Source organism: Artibeus jamaicensis, unplaced genomic scaffold, assembly GCF_021234435.1.
Source record: "Artibeus jamaicensis isolate MK-2021 breed Jamaican fruit bat unplaced genomic scaffold, CSHL_Jam_final contig_2259, whole genome shotgun sequence".
NCBI lineage: Eukaryota > Metazoa > Chordata > Mammalia > Chiroptera > Phyllostomidae > Artibeus > Artibeus jamaicensis.
Window position 1 is genome coordinate 5701550 of NW_026521468.1, and position 17428 is coordinate 5718977.

At 53.0% G+C, this 17428-nt stretch overlaps 2 protein-coding genes across 2 annotated transcripts; both read left to right on the forward strand.

Moving 5' to 3' along the window:
• The first annotated feature begins 11 nt into the window (after positions 1-11).
• On the forward strand, positions 12-13534 carry TEN1 (TEN1 subunit of CST complex). The gene is made up of 4 exons (XM_037157689.2): positions 12-210; positions 4663-4797; positions 6381-6538; positions 13176-13534. The coding sequence occupies exons 2-4, from the start codon at positions 4706-4708 to the stop codon at positions 13295-13297; spliced, it is 372 nt and encodes a 123-aa protein (XP_037013584.1). The 5' UTR covers positions 12-210; positions 4663-4705; the 3' UTR covers positions 13298-13534.
• A 95-nt stretch (positions 13535-13629) lies between these two features.
• Positions 13630-17407, forward strand: CDK3 (cyclin dependent kinase 3). The gene is made up of 7 exons (XM_037157688.2): positions 13630-14154; positions 14476-14553; positions 14634-14754; positions 14842-15012; positions 15107-15208; positions 15460-15663; positions 16753-17407. Exons 1-7 carry the CDS (start codon positions 14039-14041, stop codon positions 16876-16878), a joined length of 918 nt encoding a protein of 305 aa, XP_037013583.2. The 5' UTR covers positions 13630-14038; the 3' UTR covers positions 16879-17407.
• The last annotated feature ends 21 nt before the right edge of the window (positions 17408-17428 follow it).

Genomic DNA, 17428 nt, shown 5'->3' on the forward strand with positions numbered 1-17428 from the left:
TAGTGCGCGAGTGAAAGACCTTAAAAGTGGCGGCAGCCTCGCGAGGTCGCTGTGTCCCGGCCGACCGCTGAGAACGGGAGTCCCCAGCCCTCGGCCAGAGGAGCCCCAGGGCGAAACCCCCGGGCCCCACAGCGCGGAGCTGTCTCTGGAAACAGCTCAAGAACTTGGCCCGAGGTGTGGGGAGACCTCCTCCTCGGATAGGAGCTCCCGGTAAGTCTCCCTCTCCCTCGTCACGTGGTCACACGGGGCCGAAAAAGGAAGCCCCGGCCCGGCTGCCCGGACGCCCAGACCGGTTGGCTGGGATTGGGAAGGGGCGGGACAACGATTAGGAAAAATGCGCCTGCGCCTTGGACTCGCCGGTCCGCCGCCCTATTGGGGTTCAAAGGTTGGGGGCATCAGGGGAGACTCAAGGTCCTGGGGTTCGAAGACCTGTGCGCTTTGCTAGGGGAAGACCTAGGATTTCGTAAAACACTCCCACATTAGATTAAGAAAGGACGACGACGAAAGCAGCACTGGGGAGAGGCTTCCGTTATATTTTGTTAAGCTAATGGCGTCTCTCAGAAGCGTGGGCGGCTTGGAGCTGGGTGCTCCCCCCCGATTGATGGGGTGGGCGAGGATTTACAATGAGACCGACGTAGCCCTGTGTTTATACCTTCATTTTCCCAATTATCTTCGTCGTCATCAAAGTTGTAAATTTTACAAACCTGGTTGGTATAGGAGGATTTGTAATAAAGAAACAAAAGGTCCCCATCTTCAGAAACAGCCACTGTGAATTAGTTGTGCTCTTAGTTTTGATTCCTAAAATTTTTTAATTGAAATACTTAAATGCTTTTATTTGTTCCTTTTCGTTAGTTTTTGACTTCATCCCGTTATAATAAAACACACTATACCATCCCCCTTACTTACATCTCCCTGATTTACTTTTGTAACTTTAATCATACTTAATCCCTTAAAAAAATAACCGTCGTCATAGTAAGGAATGGCCAAACCTGTAGGGAATTTTTATATGAGTTCATTTGAGTCAAAGTGACGCCGTATTTGGGGAAGCAAGACCTCAGCTGCTCCAGACAGTAACCGTTTTGCAGCACTTGAAATTGGGGAGAAAACAAAGATGATTACGTGGAGGTGGGAAAAGTCAAGGAGGCATCCGATTACAGAACCGTTAACAGGACTGTGTGCCCTCTGGAGGCTGACTGTGCTCGTTAGGAAGGTTTGTTGACCCAGATGCTGGAGAACAGAACAGGGCTGGCTTAGACCCTTTCACGGACGAAGTTAAAGGTGAGGGTACTGTCCGGAGAAACTCCCCCCCGCCCCCCCGCCAGAACTATACATTTAATTCTGTGTCCCTTCCAGTCCTGGGAGTAGAGTAAGAGGTGTGAGGCATGCACCTCCAACACAAAAATTTAAGGAAGTGCCAAAAAAATTAACCAAGGTTAATAGTGTTTTAATGCGACTTAAAAAAAAAAAAATCAAACTTCATGCAGGAAAAATCCACAATGAATAAAATACCAAACATTTAAGGCTAGAGAAGACCATTATTACTTTTTTTCCCCCCAAATTACTAGAATGTGACAGAGGCAGTAGGCCCCTGGAGTTTGGGAGCAAGAAAGGCAGAGGTAACTAATTCCCTTGAGGGGAAGAAGTGGAGGCAAAGACAAGACACTGGTAATGCCTCTTGCTCAAACTCCAGTATGCGGAGGGGGAGGCCCTATTTCTGACACTGTGTTGTTTGGCTACCCTATTAACATTGTATCCCCCTGGTCAACAGCCGGCTCAGGCTCAGACCAGTGTGGCTTAGCTGGTTGGCGATGGTCCTGCAAAGTGAAAAAAAGCCTCTGGTTGATTCCTGGTCAGGGCAGGTGCCTGGATTACAGGTTCAGTCCCCTGGTCAGGGTGTTTTTGGGAGGCACCCCATCAGTGTTTCTGTCCCTCTCTACCTATCCCCTCCTCTCCTCTCTCTAAAAAATAAATAAACAAAAGTCTAATATTTTATTAGGCTTTTATTTAATAATAAATTCTAATATTTTAGAATTTATTCTAAAATTATTCTAAATATCTTAAATATTCTAAATAAAATTATTCTGAATATTTAAATATTCTGAATATTTATTCTAAAATTCTAATATTAGAATTTTATTTACTTATTTTTAGAGAAAAGGTAATGGAGAAAGGGAGAGAAACATCAGTGTGTGATTGCCTCTGGCATGCGCCCCCTACTGGGGATCTGGCCCACAACCCAGGCACATGACTGGAAATTGAACCAGGGACCCTTTGGTTCGCAGGCTGGTGCTCAACCCACCGAGCTACACCAGCCAGGGCAAAATTAACTAATTTTTAAAAACATTTTGTTGTTATTCTATTACAGTTTCCCCCATTTTCCCCCTTTTGCCATCCTCCACCCCAAAAAATAATTTTTAGAAACTGGCTCAGAACATCACCGGCACAACCTGTGGACAGACAGAGCCGGGCTCCCGTCTCCTTGGATAAGGAGGACACTGCTTGGCAGAGCTCTGGCAGTGTCTTGGAGGGGGGCAGGTCTGAGTTTTCCGAGAATTGGAAATTTGGGTTCAGGCGGGTCTTTCAGTTCAGATGTCTTGATTAGGACTGGTTAAGAACAACTGTACAACAGTCCAGAATTGGTGGAAATAATAAAGGGAAAGAATTCAAAGAATCTCTGTGGGCCAACGGGCTGTTGATGTTTGAACCATTTGCCTGGGCTGGATGGTCTAGGAAGAGTAAAAAAAAAAAAAAAAAAAAAAATGCCAGTGAAGGCAGCAGACCGTAGGCAGGGAGGTGTGCTTTGTCCAAGTTGACTGTGGGAGTAAACAGTTGTGTTTTCACTCTCTTCTGCATGAATACATTCACTCACTCAATAAATACTTAATATAACGTCCCAGATGCTATATATGACCCAGGATACCCTGAGGAGTCATGTGAATCCTGATCTTGTGGAGCTGAGAGTCTAGTGGGAGGCATGGACATTGAACCAGGAGGCAAATCACTATTTGAAATTCTATTATTTAATAAGCTGCGATGAAGAAAATAAGCCAAGGTGAGGTGACAGTGATTGGTGGGGAGAGTGCAGGATGCTATTTTAGGTGGGGTGGGCAGGGAAGACCTCACTGGGGAAGAGGGGAAACCGGGGAAGCCGGTGTTCGTGCTGCCTGCCACCACGAACAAGGACTGAGTCAGCATGGGCGCTCTATTCAGAGGCCAGCGAGTGAGAACACGGAGGGTTTGCACCCTACAAACTGTCTTAACATCGCATTTCAGGCCACCCTTTTTATAAGGAGAAGGAGAGGTTCATCAGGTAAGAACTGTAGTCCTGTGGGTGATTTTCCTGGTATCTATCAGTATTACAGACACTTCCTTCCTGGAGCCCAGGGCTCAGCTGTCGACCTCCTAGGGTCAAGTATTCCAGTCGACAGCAGCCTCCCACCTGCATTGTCACTTAAGCTTGTCAATTATAATGAAAGCTAAAAGCTTCACCTCTCAGTGCATCATATCCAGGAGGTACATAAAGCTTGTGTGTGCTAAGTTTCTTCAAGGAGAAGTGGACCATTTTTCTCTGTAATTAATAAGTGTTGTGCGGGGAGTTGCAGAAATATCTTGTGCGTCACCAACTTGTATAAGCATCCATGAGTGGTTCTTCTCTGATACATTTTCCTCCGGTGATGGGAAAACTTTTTTTTTCCTTTTTATTGAATCTAATGGAGTGACACCTGTTAACAAAACGACACAGATGTCCGCTGTACGACCCTGCAAGATGTCATCTGCACACTGTGTTGTGTGTTCACCGCCCCACGTCGAGTCTCCGTCCACCACATGGCCCCCCACACTCTCCTCCACCACCTTCTCCCCGCCCCCATAAACTTTTAAAGACAGGAAAGTAATCCTTTTATTTGCTTACTGTAAAATTTAGTTGAGATCACATGGAAACTTTCTAAACCCCACATGAGGCCAGAGTTCAAATCATGGGATGTAACTCAAGATTTCATGTTGAAGATTGTGCAATATAGGCCTCCCGAGAATTGGAACTTTTTTTTAAAGATTTTATTTACTTATCTTTAGAGGGGAAGGGAAGGAGAGAGGGAGAGAAACATCAATGTGTGGTTGCCTTTCATGTGTCCCCTGCTGGGAACCGGCCTGCAACCCCGGCATGTGCCCTGACTGGGAATCAAACCACGATTGTCTGGTTCACAGGCCCGTGCTCAATCCACTGAGCTACACCAGCCAGGGCCTGAGAATTGGAACTTTTAAAAGATTTGTGAGTTGCTTCTCGGTTGGTGAAATGTGCAGGGGTGTGTGGGAGCGCAGTGCCCTCAGCGAGTATGTGCCCTTCCCACATACGCGCCCTGTGCATCCCTCCCATCTGGCTCTCCCCGAGTTCTGTCCTTTCACAATAAACCGGTGATCTAATCTAATTGTGGAGTGGTAAACATACAATCGTGATTCTTGTCTTCAGGAAAGAAACTCACCTTTCCAGTGGTGTCACCTCCCCGCAACAATATGCATCTCACTAAGGATCGCCTTCATCCGTCTCCAAAAATATTAAAACAATATTTTTCATTTTAAACCCCCACCCGTTGGAACTAGCCTTCCAGCTGTTACGGGTCTCCAGTGTCTGCTAATCTCCACCTTGTGGTCTGCTTGCTTTGTCAGGAATCTTCAAAAATCCACCCTGGCTCTTCAGTGACAGGAGCCGATGGCGCTGCCCGAGCCCGGGGTCTACCACTTCCCCTGGGAGGTCCGAGCCGGCCAGGTACCCGACGGGGGCACCCTGAGGACGTTCGGCAGGTGCGGACGGTTCTTTCTTCACCAGATGGGGGGGACTGTTAACTGACCCCCCCCCAAAACGATTAAAAATAGTTGATCATTTTGTCTAATTATTTTTTAAATGCTAAAGACTTCATATGCCATCACTGTAACAAATGTAGACAATCCATAAAGCAAGCAGAAATCACCTGTGATCCCACTGCTCAACCACCACGGCTAACCTTTAGTGATCACAGACTTTTTCACGTGTGTAGGTATGTACACATGTGGAAGTGGGGGTATGTGTACATACACATGCATGTGTATGCGATATGAGTCATGTGTTGCTGTGTAACAAATTATCCCCAAATTTAGGGACTTAAAATGATTAAGGGCAGCTTGGCATTTCGTGGTTACAGGTCAGGAACTTGGGAGTGCTCTAGTGGGGGTGGTCCGGGTGCAGACTCACTTGCGAGACGGCAGCTACGATGGCGCCCCGGGCGGCAACACGGAAGGCCGGCCTGGACCTGTGGGTCTGCTCCCGGGGCAACTGGTCCTGTTTGGCGAGTTTCTCAGGAAGTCTCAGGCCCTCCCAGTGCAGGTTTCTCCTCGGGGCGGATCCTCAGGACACGCCCGCTCCCCCTCTAAGGAGTGATCCGACAGAGACAGGGAAAGCCACAGCACCTTCCTTCTGTGACCTAACCTTGGAGTGGCTCTGAGTCATTTCTGTGAGACCCTGTTGGCTACACCAGTCACTGCCGATAGGGTGTTCGGGGACTGCCCAGGGATGTAAGTGCCCAGAGGAAGGAATCACTGGGGACTCCCTTGGAGACGTGTGCACATACATGTAGAAACTTCCAACCTAGACGTGATCCTGCTGCGTTTCCAGATGGGGCCGTTTACTTACTTAGACGCGGCAGACCTAGGTCCATGCCTCATGGTCGGACCTGAATCACCACTTTAAATAGATCCATTTCGTGTCCCGGCACAGATCTATCAAGCTTATTTACCCGTAACTGTAATCTGTTTACTTAACCAAACGGTGTTGATTTTCAACAAGGATATTAACGTGCCCGAGCGGGGCAAGGACAGTCATCTCAGCCCCTGGTGCTGAACGACAGAAGGTGTTCCATTTCCTCCCCCCATGCAGTGGAGCACTGCTGTGCAATGGCAGAGACCAAAGTACTGGTTTACCCAACAGCGTCAGGAGTGAGAGCAGCCAGCCCCAAGAGAACGCATGTTATCATTTCATTTGTATCAGGTGATTGAGCAAGAAAACTCACAGAGTTTTCCAAAAGCGTGGGTGGGAGATGGGGAGACTGACTTCAAAGGGACACAAGGGAACCTTAGCGGGCAACAGAAATGTACTAAATCTTACTGGGGGGGTGGTCACACCAAGCGTGCATTTTTGTCAAGACTCACTGAACAGGTGTCTCTTAATGCGTGGGACTTAGACCGCAACACCCCAGACGGAAACAGTTTTTCGGATTTGTTGCCACCGCTTTTACTTTGACCCAAGTATGGCCGACCACCTTTCCTTGGATTTCCTGGCCTCCCCAAACCTGGGGAGCGTTGTGGGGGTTGTGTCTGCAGATAGAAATGATTGCATTTTCCCCACCTGCCAGGTTGTGCCTCTACGACGTGACCCAGTCTCGAGTGACCCTGACGGCTCAGCGTGGGTCTGAGCAGCACGAGATCCTTGTCTGCACCGAGCTGGTGGAGCCATTCCAAGCCCAGGTGGGCTCCCTGTACATGGTCCTTGGGGAGCTCGAGCACCAGAAGGGTAAGCTGGGGCCTCGCACCCACTTTTTCACTCTGGCTCCTAAGTGGAGACTTGGTTAGGGCTGGGCCTGATTTCTGACCCAATGGGAGTTCTTCCCCAGGGTTAACATTTCTTCCAAGTCAGCCCACAAGTTCAAGGACTCACAGGAAACAGATGGTGGGGCTCGGAGCCAATCTGCCACAGGGAATTGAGAAAGTGGAGAGAAACCATTAATTTCTGAAGGCCTCCAGTGTCCAGGCCGGGTACGGGGTTTTTGAAACTGCCCACCAGCTCTTACTCTGACTCTCACTCTTGCCAGTTAGTTGGTAGGTGAGAAAACCAAGGCCCAGAGAGGCTGGGGCGGAAGTGGCCGTCCCGGAAGTGGGGGTGAGAGAGCTGGAACATGTGCAAGCAGTGAAAGCAACCGGGAAGGGTCTCTGGCATTGAGAGCTGAAGGCTGCTCGCTAACACCCAGGTCCTCGGGGCTCTCCCTCCCGGAAGCACGCCCGCCCCCTTCCTCTCTCTCAGGCCCGCATCTCCTAAACTATAAGGGTCCCCAAGAGACTTGCAGCCAGGGGAGCAGTGGGCAGCAGTGACTTGTCCTGGGCTGATCCCCTGAACCGTCTCCAACGCGCCTTTTCTCTGACTTTCTGGTGAACCCAAGCTGCCCCGTTTCTTTCCGGTAACCTTGTTAGACAGAGCAGCCTGGCCGAGGCTCCTGTCGCCCTTGCTCATTTCACTGTCCCCAGCCTAATAAATGTACTCTCCGAATCAGAGAGGGAGGGAAGGAGGGAGGGAGGGAGGGAGGGAGGGAGGGAGGGAACCCCAAGCACTCACATTCTTTGCCTCTTGTCTGGCGGTCCCTGTGCCATTTTCCCTCCATGTGGTTCATGTTACACGGTGTTGGATGGGGCTGTTTGGGCTCAACGCTGTATCATAAGCATCTTCTCATGTCTTCAGAACTTTTCTAGATAGAGTGTTTCATGGCCATATGATATTTTATAGACTAGATGTGTGTTCTAATTCATACAGCCATTGGAAACTTATATTGTTTCCATTTTCTGCTTTTATAGATGCACTATACGTTGATTATTGGTTAAAGGAGTTACAGTAAATTCAGTCAGCGGGATATTATGCAGCCATCGAAAAGGACATTTTAAATTTCTATTAGTTGAAGTGAAAAGAGTTTCACAATAAGTTATTAAGAAAAAGCTTAGAAAACAACAATATGTATCATGTGATTCCATTTTTGCTTAATATATTTTTACATAAATACAAGTTTTTTTACATTTCACACATAAAATTTTAAAACATTATTTCCCCAAATATTAATAGTTGTTTCTGGGTGGTAGGATTGTGGGATTCTTTATACGTTTTACAGTGAAAATGTATTGCTTTTATAGCCAGAAGGGGGAAAATTTTATTTAAATCTATATATCTAGATATATAGATTTAAAATATTTCAGTTCATATCCTCATACACTAAACTTTGCTATCTTCTGATTATTCCTTTAGGGCAGTTTCCTAAAAGTAGAACTGCTATTTAAAACACGTGACCGTTTATGGTTCTCGATTTGTATCACCAACTTCCTTTCCAGAAGTCGCAGTGATTTTTTACCTCTGGGTGAAATGCACTGGGAAAAAAGTAGTTAGGTGGTGCTCCCTTTCATCATATTTGACTTAATACAAGTTCACCTCCATTCAGGCTTACGCCTTGGCATTCACGGAGTTCCTGCCCTTGACACGGGCTTGGCAGGCACCGGGAGGAGGAACGAGCACAAGGGCCTACACGGGAAGGACGGCCGGTGCCCTCTTTGGGGCCCGGTCCCTCCGGGGCTTCCCCACCCTGCCCTCCGTCCAGTCCCGGGAGCTCTGACCGCCTGGGGTCTGCACCCCTGAGGCCGACTGCTAGTACAGGGAAGGGATGAGACAAAGATGGGACAGCAGGCAGGACAAGGTGGGACCTGGAATAGACATTTAGAATCATTTGTAGGAAGAAAAATGGAAAAAACTTTACGGTATAAATTTGACCCATGTGGCTCTTTAGATTTAATGTTTTAATCTCAAACACATACTGTTGTGGAAGGGGTAGAAATCATGTCCATGCACCATCCCCCGGTTCAGCATGACGCACACTCCACTGTTCGGTGTCTACGCCTGCATTTATCTCGCTGGTGTGTTTTAATGCAAATATAAGACATTGTCACATTTTACTCATAAACAGCTCACTGGAAATCTCTAACACCTCCACAGTCACGCCCAACAAAATTAATAGCTACTTCTTCCTATGTTCTAATACCTTGTTCATGTTTACGGTCCCCCAGTTGCCTTAAAAAAGAAAGGGAAGAAGGGTGAGTTTTTACAGTTGGCTTTGATAGATCAGGGTCCTGAAGTCCACACATCACATTTGGGTCACGTATCTCCATTCTCTGTTCATCGCTAACGGTTCTGTCTGCCTTTCTCTCTCTCTCTCTTTTTTAAAATGCCGTTCTTGGAAAACATAGTCATCTGTTGTATAGAGTTTGCTGGAATTGACTGGAATCTGGGACTTCCTTATTCCCTCCTCCTGGTTGCCTTACGTACACCTGCTGCCTCCTTCCCGTGCATTTCTCCTGCCTTTTTCTGTTTGGATTGTATTTGAGGGAAACCAAATGACTGAGGAGGGAAAGTTCTTTAGAAAAGAATCACAGTGACTAAATGAGGGAGAGAGCATTGAATTTGAAAGTCACCTCTTTCAAAGCCTTTGGTGAAAGACCAAATCCAAGCAACGGCCAGTATCACCAGCTACTACTCACTAGGAGGAAGCCCCGGCAGAGACCCGCCAGTGCCCGGGCCTGCCCGGTCCATCCAGCTGGCGACCAGGCAGGCAACCAGTCTGCGGTGGGACACCCCCACGGGACGGCACACAGTGCCGCTCTGAAGTGTTCTGGCCAAAATGGGAAACCTGAACCTAAACAGTCCCTCCTCACACCAGGCAGCTTTCTTCCAAGCTCTGGCTAGTTTATCGATTACATTTGAATCTTTTTTTTTTTTCCTTAAAAAAAGGATCCCCAAGTTTCTAAAAGCCATACGTGCTCATCATTTGCAACTGGCACAAGGAAAGGTGACAGTGAGGAGGCAGGGGCAGAGGGGGCACATGTGGCTGGCTCCCGGGTCAGGTCCCAACTCCTGTGGGGACGTGAAGGTCAACCAGACAGCAGCCACGCCCGTGATGGGATGGTGGTGCCGCCCAGTCACCTGTCTGAAGTGTTGACACCAAGAATGAAGAGATAGATGCGATGAAGAAATGCCAGCTCTGTGTTGAAACTTGCTGGCTGTGTCACCTTTGGGCACCATCCAAAGGCCCTTCTTGTCCAGGTGCTAAAGTATCAGGGTGCAGCCTCTCCCCACTCTTCTCCGGGGTGCCTAATAGAATTCCCAGGCTGGAGGTGACTTGCCTAGGGCACGGGGCTGGCCTAGAACTCTCGCCATAAACCCCAGACATGCCACCCTTTCTGGTTTGTTCCACGGCACTGCTGTTTCCTCCGAGGGTCCTCCTGTTCTGTCCTCTGGGACCTTCACTCTTATATCTTTGAGCCTCCTTTGTGTGTTTTTGCCTTTGCTGGGACCTGCCTGAAACCTGCCCTCATCCCAGGCCCACAGTTCCTCCCCCCACACCGCCCCCCTCCCACCCGCCCCCGTGCCTGTCCTTGTGGAGACCTCATCAACTTCCCAAGCCCCACACCCCACAGAGGTGGCGCCCGAATCCTGCCGGCTTCTCCAGTTTGTCATTGAACACCTTTCTGCTCCACCTCTGCGGGCGACCAGTTCTGCCACTGTATGACCTGTCTCACCTCTGCCTCTGACACCCATGGCTGCTCCCAGAGCAGCCCGACTCCACTCCCTGAAACAGCTGCAGCCTGTCCCCTCTTCTGCCCTGAGGACTCGGGACTCCTCCATCTTCTTCCATCTTCCCTCTCCTCCCCTCCAGCTGAACCCCACTATCATTTCAGTGATGTTCCTGGCAGAAGTTTCAAGCCCCTGCCCTCCCTCACTCCTGCCTGATTAAACCCCAGCCTCCCCTCTCTCGGGCACCACCCGACTGTCGATGGAGAAAGTTCACAAAGCTCCTGGTGTCCTAGCACAGTGGTCTGTCATCTCCCTGGGGGTCTCCATGCTGCGTAGAGACCCTCCCACCTGTCCCCGTCTACCCCAGGCCTGCCATCCACACGGCTATCGGGCACTCACCTGTTATTGCAAGACCCTACTGGCTCACCTCCCTGTTCCTTCCTACGAACTGCCTCACCTCCTACATCCCAGGGCCGACTGGGGCCGCAGCAGCGGTGCATCCTCCTTTTGTATGCGTCCGCGCACGTCAGCAGCTCCCCTGCCCTAGTCTGGGATGGAGAAGGGTCCCTGCCGCCAGAGGTGCCCCGTACCCGTAGTGTGACTCCGAGCCATGGCCTGCCCTCCGCGGGGACTCTGCTCTCTCAGACGAGCCCTTCACCTGTTACCACCTGTTCCTCCTGCTCAGCGCATAAAGCACTGGAGCCTCTTCCATTTTAAGATAATAATGATGGTAGCTGATACAAGGCAACACCCAGGGAGGCCAAGGGAGGCCTCAGCTCAGTCCAGGTCCTTGTCACGGAACGGGAAGGAATTCAAGAGCATGACAGGAAGGTTTGGTGAAGCACCGTGAATTTATTAAAGCGACAGGACGCATTTGAGACATGAGAGCAGGTGACCTCGGAGGACAAGACGTGCCCATGAGCCTGGGTGGAAGGTTTTTATTAAACATGGGCTTCGGACGCTGGTGGGTGACTTCCCAGGTGGCTCAGAGTGTTTTCGATCCTCTGAATTCCAAGAAATTGAGGAGGGGGTGGCAGGGGAACAGGTGCTCAGTGAAGATGGCATCTGTGACGCTCTAGCCAAGACAGGGAGGGGCACAGCACGAAGCCTTTGTTCCCCCCCACCCCCCGCTAGCCTCCCTGCCCCAGTAAGAAGAACACTGTGCTCTGTGCTCTCTGCCCACCGAGCCAGCACCCTCCTTCCCTCCGCAATCAAGTGTCCTAAAAGGCCTGTCCTCCTGATCAGCTCAGCAGTGACACACAGGTGACTTTATGTTTCAAACAAACATGTCTGAACCTAATCCTCCCGTGTTGAAGGCTGGAGTCCCCACAGTCCAGTACTCTGCCCAGGCCGTGTTAAGTCAACAAAGTGGCATGGACGACGAGGAAAGCCGGGCATGGACTTGGTCTAACCGGAATGCTTCTATCTCCCTAAACTGTGTCCCAGCGGGACAGGAGAACATCCTAGAACGTTGAGTGTAGTCACGGATCTGCCCAGAGAGCAGCGAGAACGTGAGTGAAAAAAAAAAGCAGCAGCAGCGTCCATGTAAGAAACATTCAAACCCACAGAGAATTTTTGTGAGTTTGAGCCAAAGCGACGACTGCTGCTAGCAAGCATAATCTCAACGGGCTGAGAGATGGCCTGAGAACGGCAGGCAGTGCCTTGTTTTGCACATTAGGAAGGGCCAGACTGAAGGGGGTCAGGAGAATCCACTGATGATGGGTTAGGGAGGGGAGGGGGCAAGGCGTGGGCGGGGCTCTGGGAGTGGGTAAAAGGTCAAGTGATAGACACCTCCTTCTAGGCAGGTGGAGAAAGGGGAGTCAACAAGCAACAATGAACGTGATAACAACAGTGAGGGGGGGGTCTGTGGTCTCAGTCTGGTGGGGTGAAGGACAGCTACCTGGACGTTGCAAAGGTGTGTTATCATAGACGCAGAAAGAAAATAGGCTCAGTCAAGGTAAAGATGAACCTTCATTAAGGAAAAATACCGGCCTAGGACTGGCCACGAACGCTGATAGTTCCTGAGTTTTCATTTCAGACGGTCCTTTGCGGCTGCTTTAGGGCTCTGAGTTCGTAAGGCTGCCTCGCAGGCTGCCCCTGAGGTGGTCAGGTTAATGTGTGGTCTCTCTCCTTCCACAGAAGAACAGATCAGGGCAAACCTCAGATGTCCTTTGTTTGGTGCCACTTGCACATTGACACACCTTTCCATCAGGTCACCACAGCATCTGCTAGAAGCCCCCTGAGCCCTTCGTCCGGGGTTGGATGACTTGCCCTCGTGAGGCCAAACTCTCCCCCTTGGATTAATTAAATTGGGCGGTTTCTCTGCCTTGGTTTCCACTGCCAGAAGGTCCCAGGACGCCCTTCCCTTACAAATGGAAAACGGATGGCGACTGAGACCCCTGCTCAACCTCAGGCACTTGGGCCAACAGAGAAGAGTAGCAGGAATCAAGATGAGGAGGGGGGAAGTGAAAGGCACGTCTCTCTGGCCCTTCTCCCTGGAGAAGCGTAATTCTCAGGCTACCCCCTAAGCTCCAGACTCGCGCCTGTAGTTCATGGCGGGCCAAGTAGACAAACTGCCAGCGCCACACGTGCTTTGCCAGACTCATCCCGTCAAAACGCAGGACTGAGCTCTGGTCTGGTGGCTCTGCCATTTAAAGCATTATCCCGTGCCCCACTGAAACGTTGCGGGTTCGATCCCCCGCCAGGTGCTCACAGGAGACAACCGATTGATGTTTCTCCCCCCACCCCAAATCAATAAACGTATCCTTGCGCGATCAAAGGAACTGAGGTGGGGGCGGGGAGCTAGCGCCTTACTGTTTGTGTCTTTCAGACAGTGGTCCTGTGGTGAAGGCGCGAGTGCTGACCTGCGTGGAAGGTATGAATCTCGCGCTGTTAGAACAAGCCATCGGAGAGCAGAGGGCGTACCAGCGGGAGAGGGACAGCCGCCCGTAGCAACTGGACGCTTCTGGGGATGCTGCTCCGCCCTGTGCCTGGGAACACCGGAGAGGCCACAGCTGCGGCGGAGAAGACAGAAGACACAGGCACTTACCCCGTGGTGGCCGTTCCCCGGAGCCTGACGCCACTCCCCCAGGAGAGCGCCGGAGGCCGAGCCCCGGGCACTGCGGACTGCGGGCCTCGTGGGAGTCGGGGAGGGTTCCAGAAGGTCCTCGGAATAAAGGCCCAGCGAGACCTCGCCGTGTGCGCACGTGGTGCAGCGCCCGCCGCGGCCGGGAGGGGGAGCCGTGGAGCGGGCGGCCGCGCGCCGGCCCCCCCGCAGCGCGGGGTTTCTGGTGAATTCTCGGCCGGGCCTGAGGGGAGAGGGTCGGCGCGCCGAGTGTCCCGGTGGGGGTCCCGCACACGGGGCGCCCGACGCAGCCGAGGTTCTGCCTTCGGGGGAGGCCGACGCCCTCGCGGCCTGTGGCCGGTCCGTGGCTCCGGAAGCCCCTGCTGACCCTGGACTGGGTGGCGCCGCCGCCCCCCTCGGGCAGCCCCTCTGGGCAGCTGTGGGCCCCGAGCCCGGCTGGAGCGCAGAGGCGGGCTGAGCCCGAGAAGTTGGGGCTCTTCTGCATCCCGTAGGGACCTTGCAGCCGCGGGCTGTCCGGCTGCAGGCGGGGGGCCCGGGGGCGGGGCCTGGGGGCTGCGCAGGGCGGGGCGGGGCCGGAGCGCCGTCTGTTTCCCGGCGGCGCGGCGGACATGGACGTGTTCCAGAAGGTGGAGAAGATCGGAGAGGGCACCTACGGGGTGGTGTATAAGGCCAAGAACAAGGAGACGGGGCAGCTCGTGGCCCTGAAGAAGATCCGGCTGGATCTGTGAGTGCGGGCCGGCCCCTGGGACACCCCGGCCACCCGGCCACCTCTCTTCTCAGGGTTTCCCATGCAGCTCGTTTACCGAACTCTGCCCAGTTACACCCGGGTGGCCACAGAGGTGCGGCCTTCGCGGGTCCTCACGCCTCCCAGGCTCTGCCCGGGGCCCCGGTGGGGATGAGTGTGGTCTGAGGGGCCCGGCGCCGAGGGATGGGCCATCCTGAGGGAACACGGAGCACGGGCGGCTCCCCCCCCCCCCCCCCCCCCCCGGGCAGAAGCACCCTTCTTGGCTTCCTGCCTCCACTGCTGTACCCTCCCTTCCCGCAGGGAGACGGAGGGGGTCCCGAGCACCGCCATCAGGGAGATCTCCCTGCTCAAAGAGCTTAAGCACCCCAACATCGTCAGGTGAGGTGGGGAGGGAGGCGGGAAGCCAGGCCTGTCCCAGGTCCCCTGGGAGCTGCATCCTGACCACTGTCCCCGGCCAGGCTGCTGGACGTGGTGCACAACGAGAAGAAGCTGTATCTGGTCTTTGAGTTCCTCAGCCAGGACCTGAAGAAGTTCATGGACTCCACCTCCGTCTCTGAGCTCCCCCTGCACTTGGTCAAGGTACCGAGGGGAGCACAGGGAGGATGCCCTGCGGGCCGGCCCGTCCTCCCACTGCTCAGCCAGCCCCTCTCTCCCTGGTTGTTGCAGAGTTACCTCTTCCAGCTGCTGCAGGGGGTGAGCTTCTGCCACTCGCACCGGGTCATCCACCGGGACCTGAAGCCCCAGAATCTGCTCATCAATGAGCTGGGCGCTATCAAACTAGCAGACTTCGGACTGGCCCGAGCCTTCGGGGTGCCACTACGCACCTACACCCACGAGGTGCCATGGGACAGAGAGGAGAGAAGGGCAGATGAAGTGAAGTCACCTGTGTCCTCAGCTACCCTGAGTGATGCTGTTTCCTCATCCCCCACAGGTGGTGACACTCTGGTATCGTGCTCCCGAGATCCTCTTGGGCAGCAAGTTCTATTCAACAGCTGTCGACATCTGGAGCATCGGCTGCATCTTTGCAGAGATGGTAGATAGAGGGACACACACGGCCCCAGGGAGGGTCCTGCTGAGGTGGGGCAGGGGGCTGTGATTCACCTGTTAGAGGGGAATTAAGGGGCTGGCCGAAGGACTGAGGAATTGGGCCTGAGTCCCGGAAGACCAGGGTTCTTAGCACAGCCCTGGGACGGGTCTCGAAGGTGCCTCCCTGGTCTGTCCTCTTATATGGAATTGGATTCCCAGTGATGATGGAGGGGTCCCCACACCTCTTCCCCACTCCAGATGACCTGCAAAGCTCTGTTTCCTGGTGACTCTGAGATTGACCAGCTCTTTCGCATCTTTCGGACCCTGGGGACCCCCAGTGAAGCCATGTGGCCGGGAGTCACCCAGCTGCCCGACTATAAGGGAAGCTTTCCCAAGTGGACCAAGAAGGGGCTGGAGGACATTGTGCCCAATCTGGATCCAGAGGGCAAGGACCTGCTCACGGTAGGTTCAGGCAGGCGGCCGGCCAGGGCAAGAAGGGCCGCCTGGCTCCCGCTGCTGCTCCCACCAGGAGCGTCCCTTTTGTTAGCCAGTGTCTTCTGTAACCCTGGCTCCTTCTGGGTCCAAGCTGGTCTCTTCTTTGACCGCTGTGCACAGCCGGCTCATTCCTGTCCCTGCGCCTACTGGTGGTTCTGCCTGGAGACCTCGCCCGACATAAGTCCCGAGTTCACCCTCCCTGTTAAACCTTCTCTGTTCCAGTTAGCCCTGTGCTGTGACTCTTGCCCTTTTTTCCTAAGTTGCTGTGTGTTTTGGGTAATTTTCTCTGCTGTCATTATTACCCTGTCTAAACTGTAAGCTTTTCCAGGCAAGGACAACTGCTCCTGCGTCAGTATTTCCCCACAGCGCCTTCCACAGTGGTCGCTGTCACAAGAGGCCAGTCCTGGGCCACAGTCCTTGCTCACTCCTGTTGCCCCACCTTGATCCCTTGGGCTGGCTCAGACCAGGCTGCCCCCAAAGACTCGGAGGCACGTTTCTCCCTTTAATTTGGTATTGGTCAGAGGTTGGCTGGGCAGTGCCTTCGTCTTCAGGCTGTGGGCCCTCCTTTTCAGCCCCCTGTGTGTGTTTGCCAGCCCAGTGAGCAGGGCAGCACAGATTCCCAAGCAAGGCTTCCAGGACTCTGCCCTGGCCAGTTGGAGGTGGGGGGGTCTCTCCACAGCCTGGCTGGGACCCCGCCTACAAGTGTGCTGCCCGGCAGGTTTGGCCCCTACACAGAGAAAAGTCTGTCTCAACTCAAGGTTGGCCCGGGCCTGAAACCTCAGTGAGGAAGGGAGCGACTGACTTGGCCTTGGGAGCCTGCAGCAGACCCAGTGACTCAGCAGGGCTGGGCCAGAGCTAAGTCCTAGTCTCCACGTCCCAGGAGTGTCCAGAACTGGCTCCTGGGCTGGGAGGCGGTGGCTTTGTGCAATTCTGGGCCTGAAGCCAACACTCTGGGGCTCGGGGCCTCCAGACGGGATTCACCTGGGAAGGTAATTCCTCTCCCTGCTCTGGCCACACCCAGGCTCAATCTCTTTCCTCTCCCTCCTTCCTTCACAGCAACTGCTGCAGTACGACCCCAGCCAGCGGATCTCAGCCAAGGGTGCCCTTGCGCATCCGTACTTCTTGTCCACCAAGACCCCCCCGGCCCCCCACCAGTGTGTGCTGGAGCGTTTTTGCCGCTGAGAGCGTGTGAGGCCACCACCCTCGAGCCTCCCCCCAGCTGCTTCCCTAGCCGCCTCCTCACCAGCTTTCCAAGAAAGAAAACACATCTGGGGAGAGCGCAGAGCTCTAAGGAATTTGGCATCAGCCACCAGGGAGCTGAGTTTGGGTTAGTCCTGTTGACAAGTTAGCAAGTTCCTGTGTTGTTCGTTGGGTTCGATGGTGCCGTTTCAAGATGGGGGTACAGAAGCTCTGTGTATGAAGGGTATGTTGGAGGCGGTGTCTCCTGGCACTGGGGCAACAGGTCTCGGAGAGCAGAACACTGCCCAGCAGAGCCCGACTCTGTGGGAAAGGGTGCCCCCTGCTGGTCTCTTTGGGTTTAAAATGTTTTGGAGAAAAGTTGATTCTCAGAGTTAAAAGAGGGAGAGGAGACGTTTTCCTGTTTCCAGGAGAGGTGGGGTGTTTGTAGCTGTTCTAAGTAGCTGTCACCTAGGATATGCTCACATTTGCTTGTCTCTGGCTTTATGAACAGGAAATAAAAGTGATACATTGAGTTTTCCTGTGGTGTTCTGTC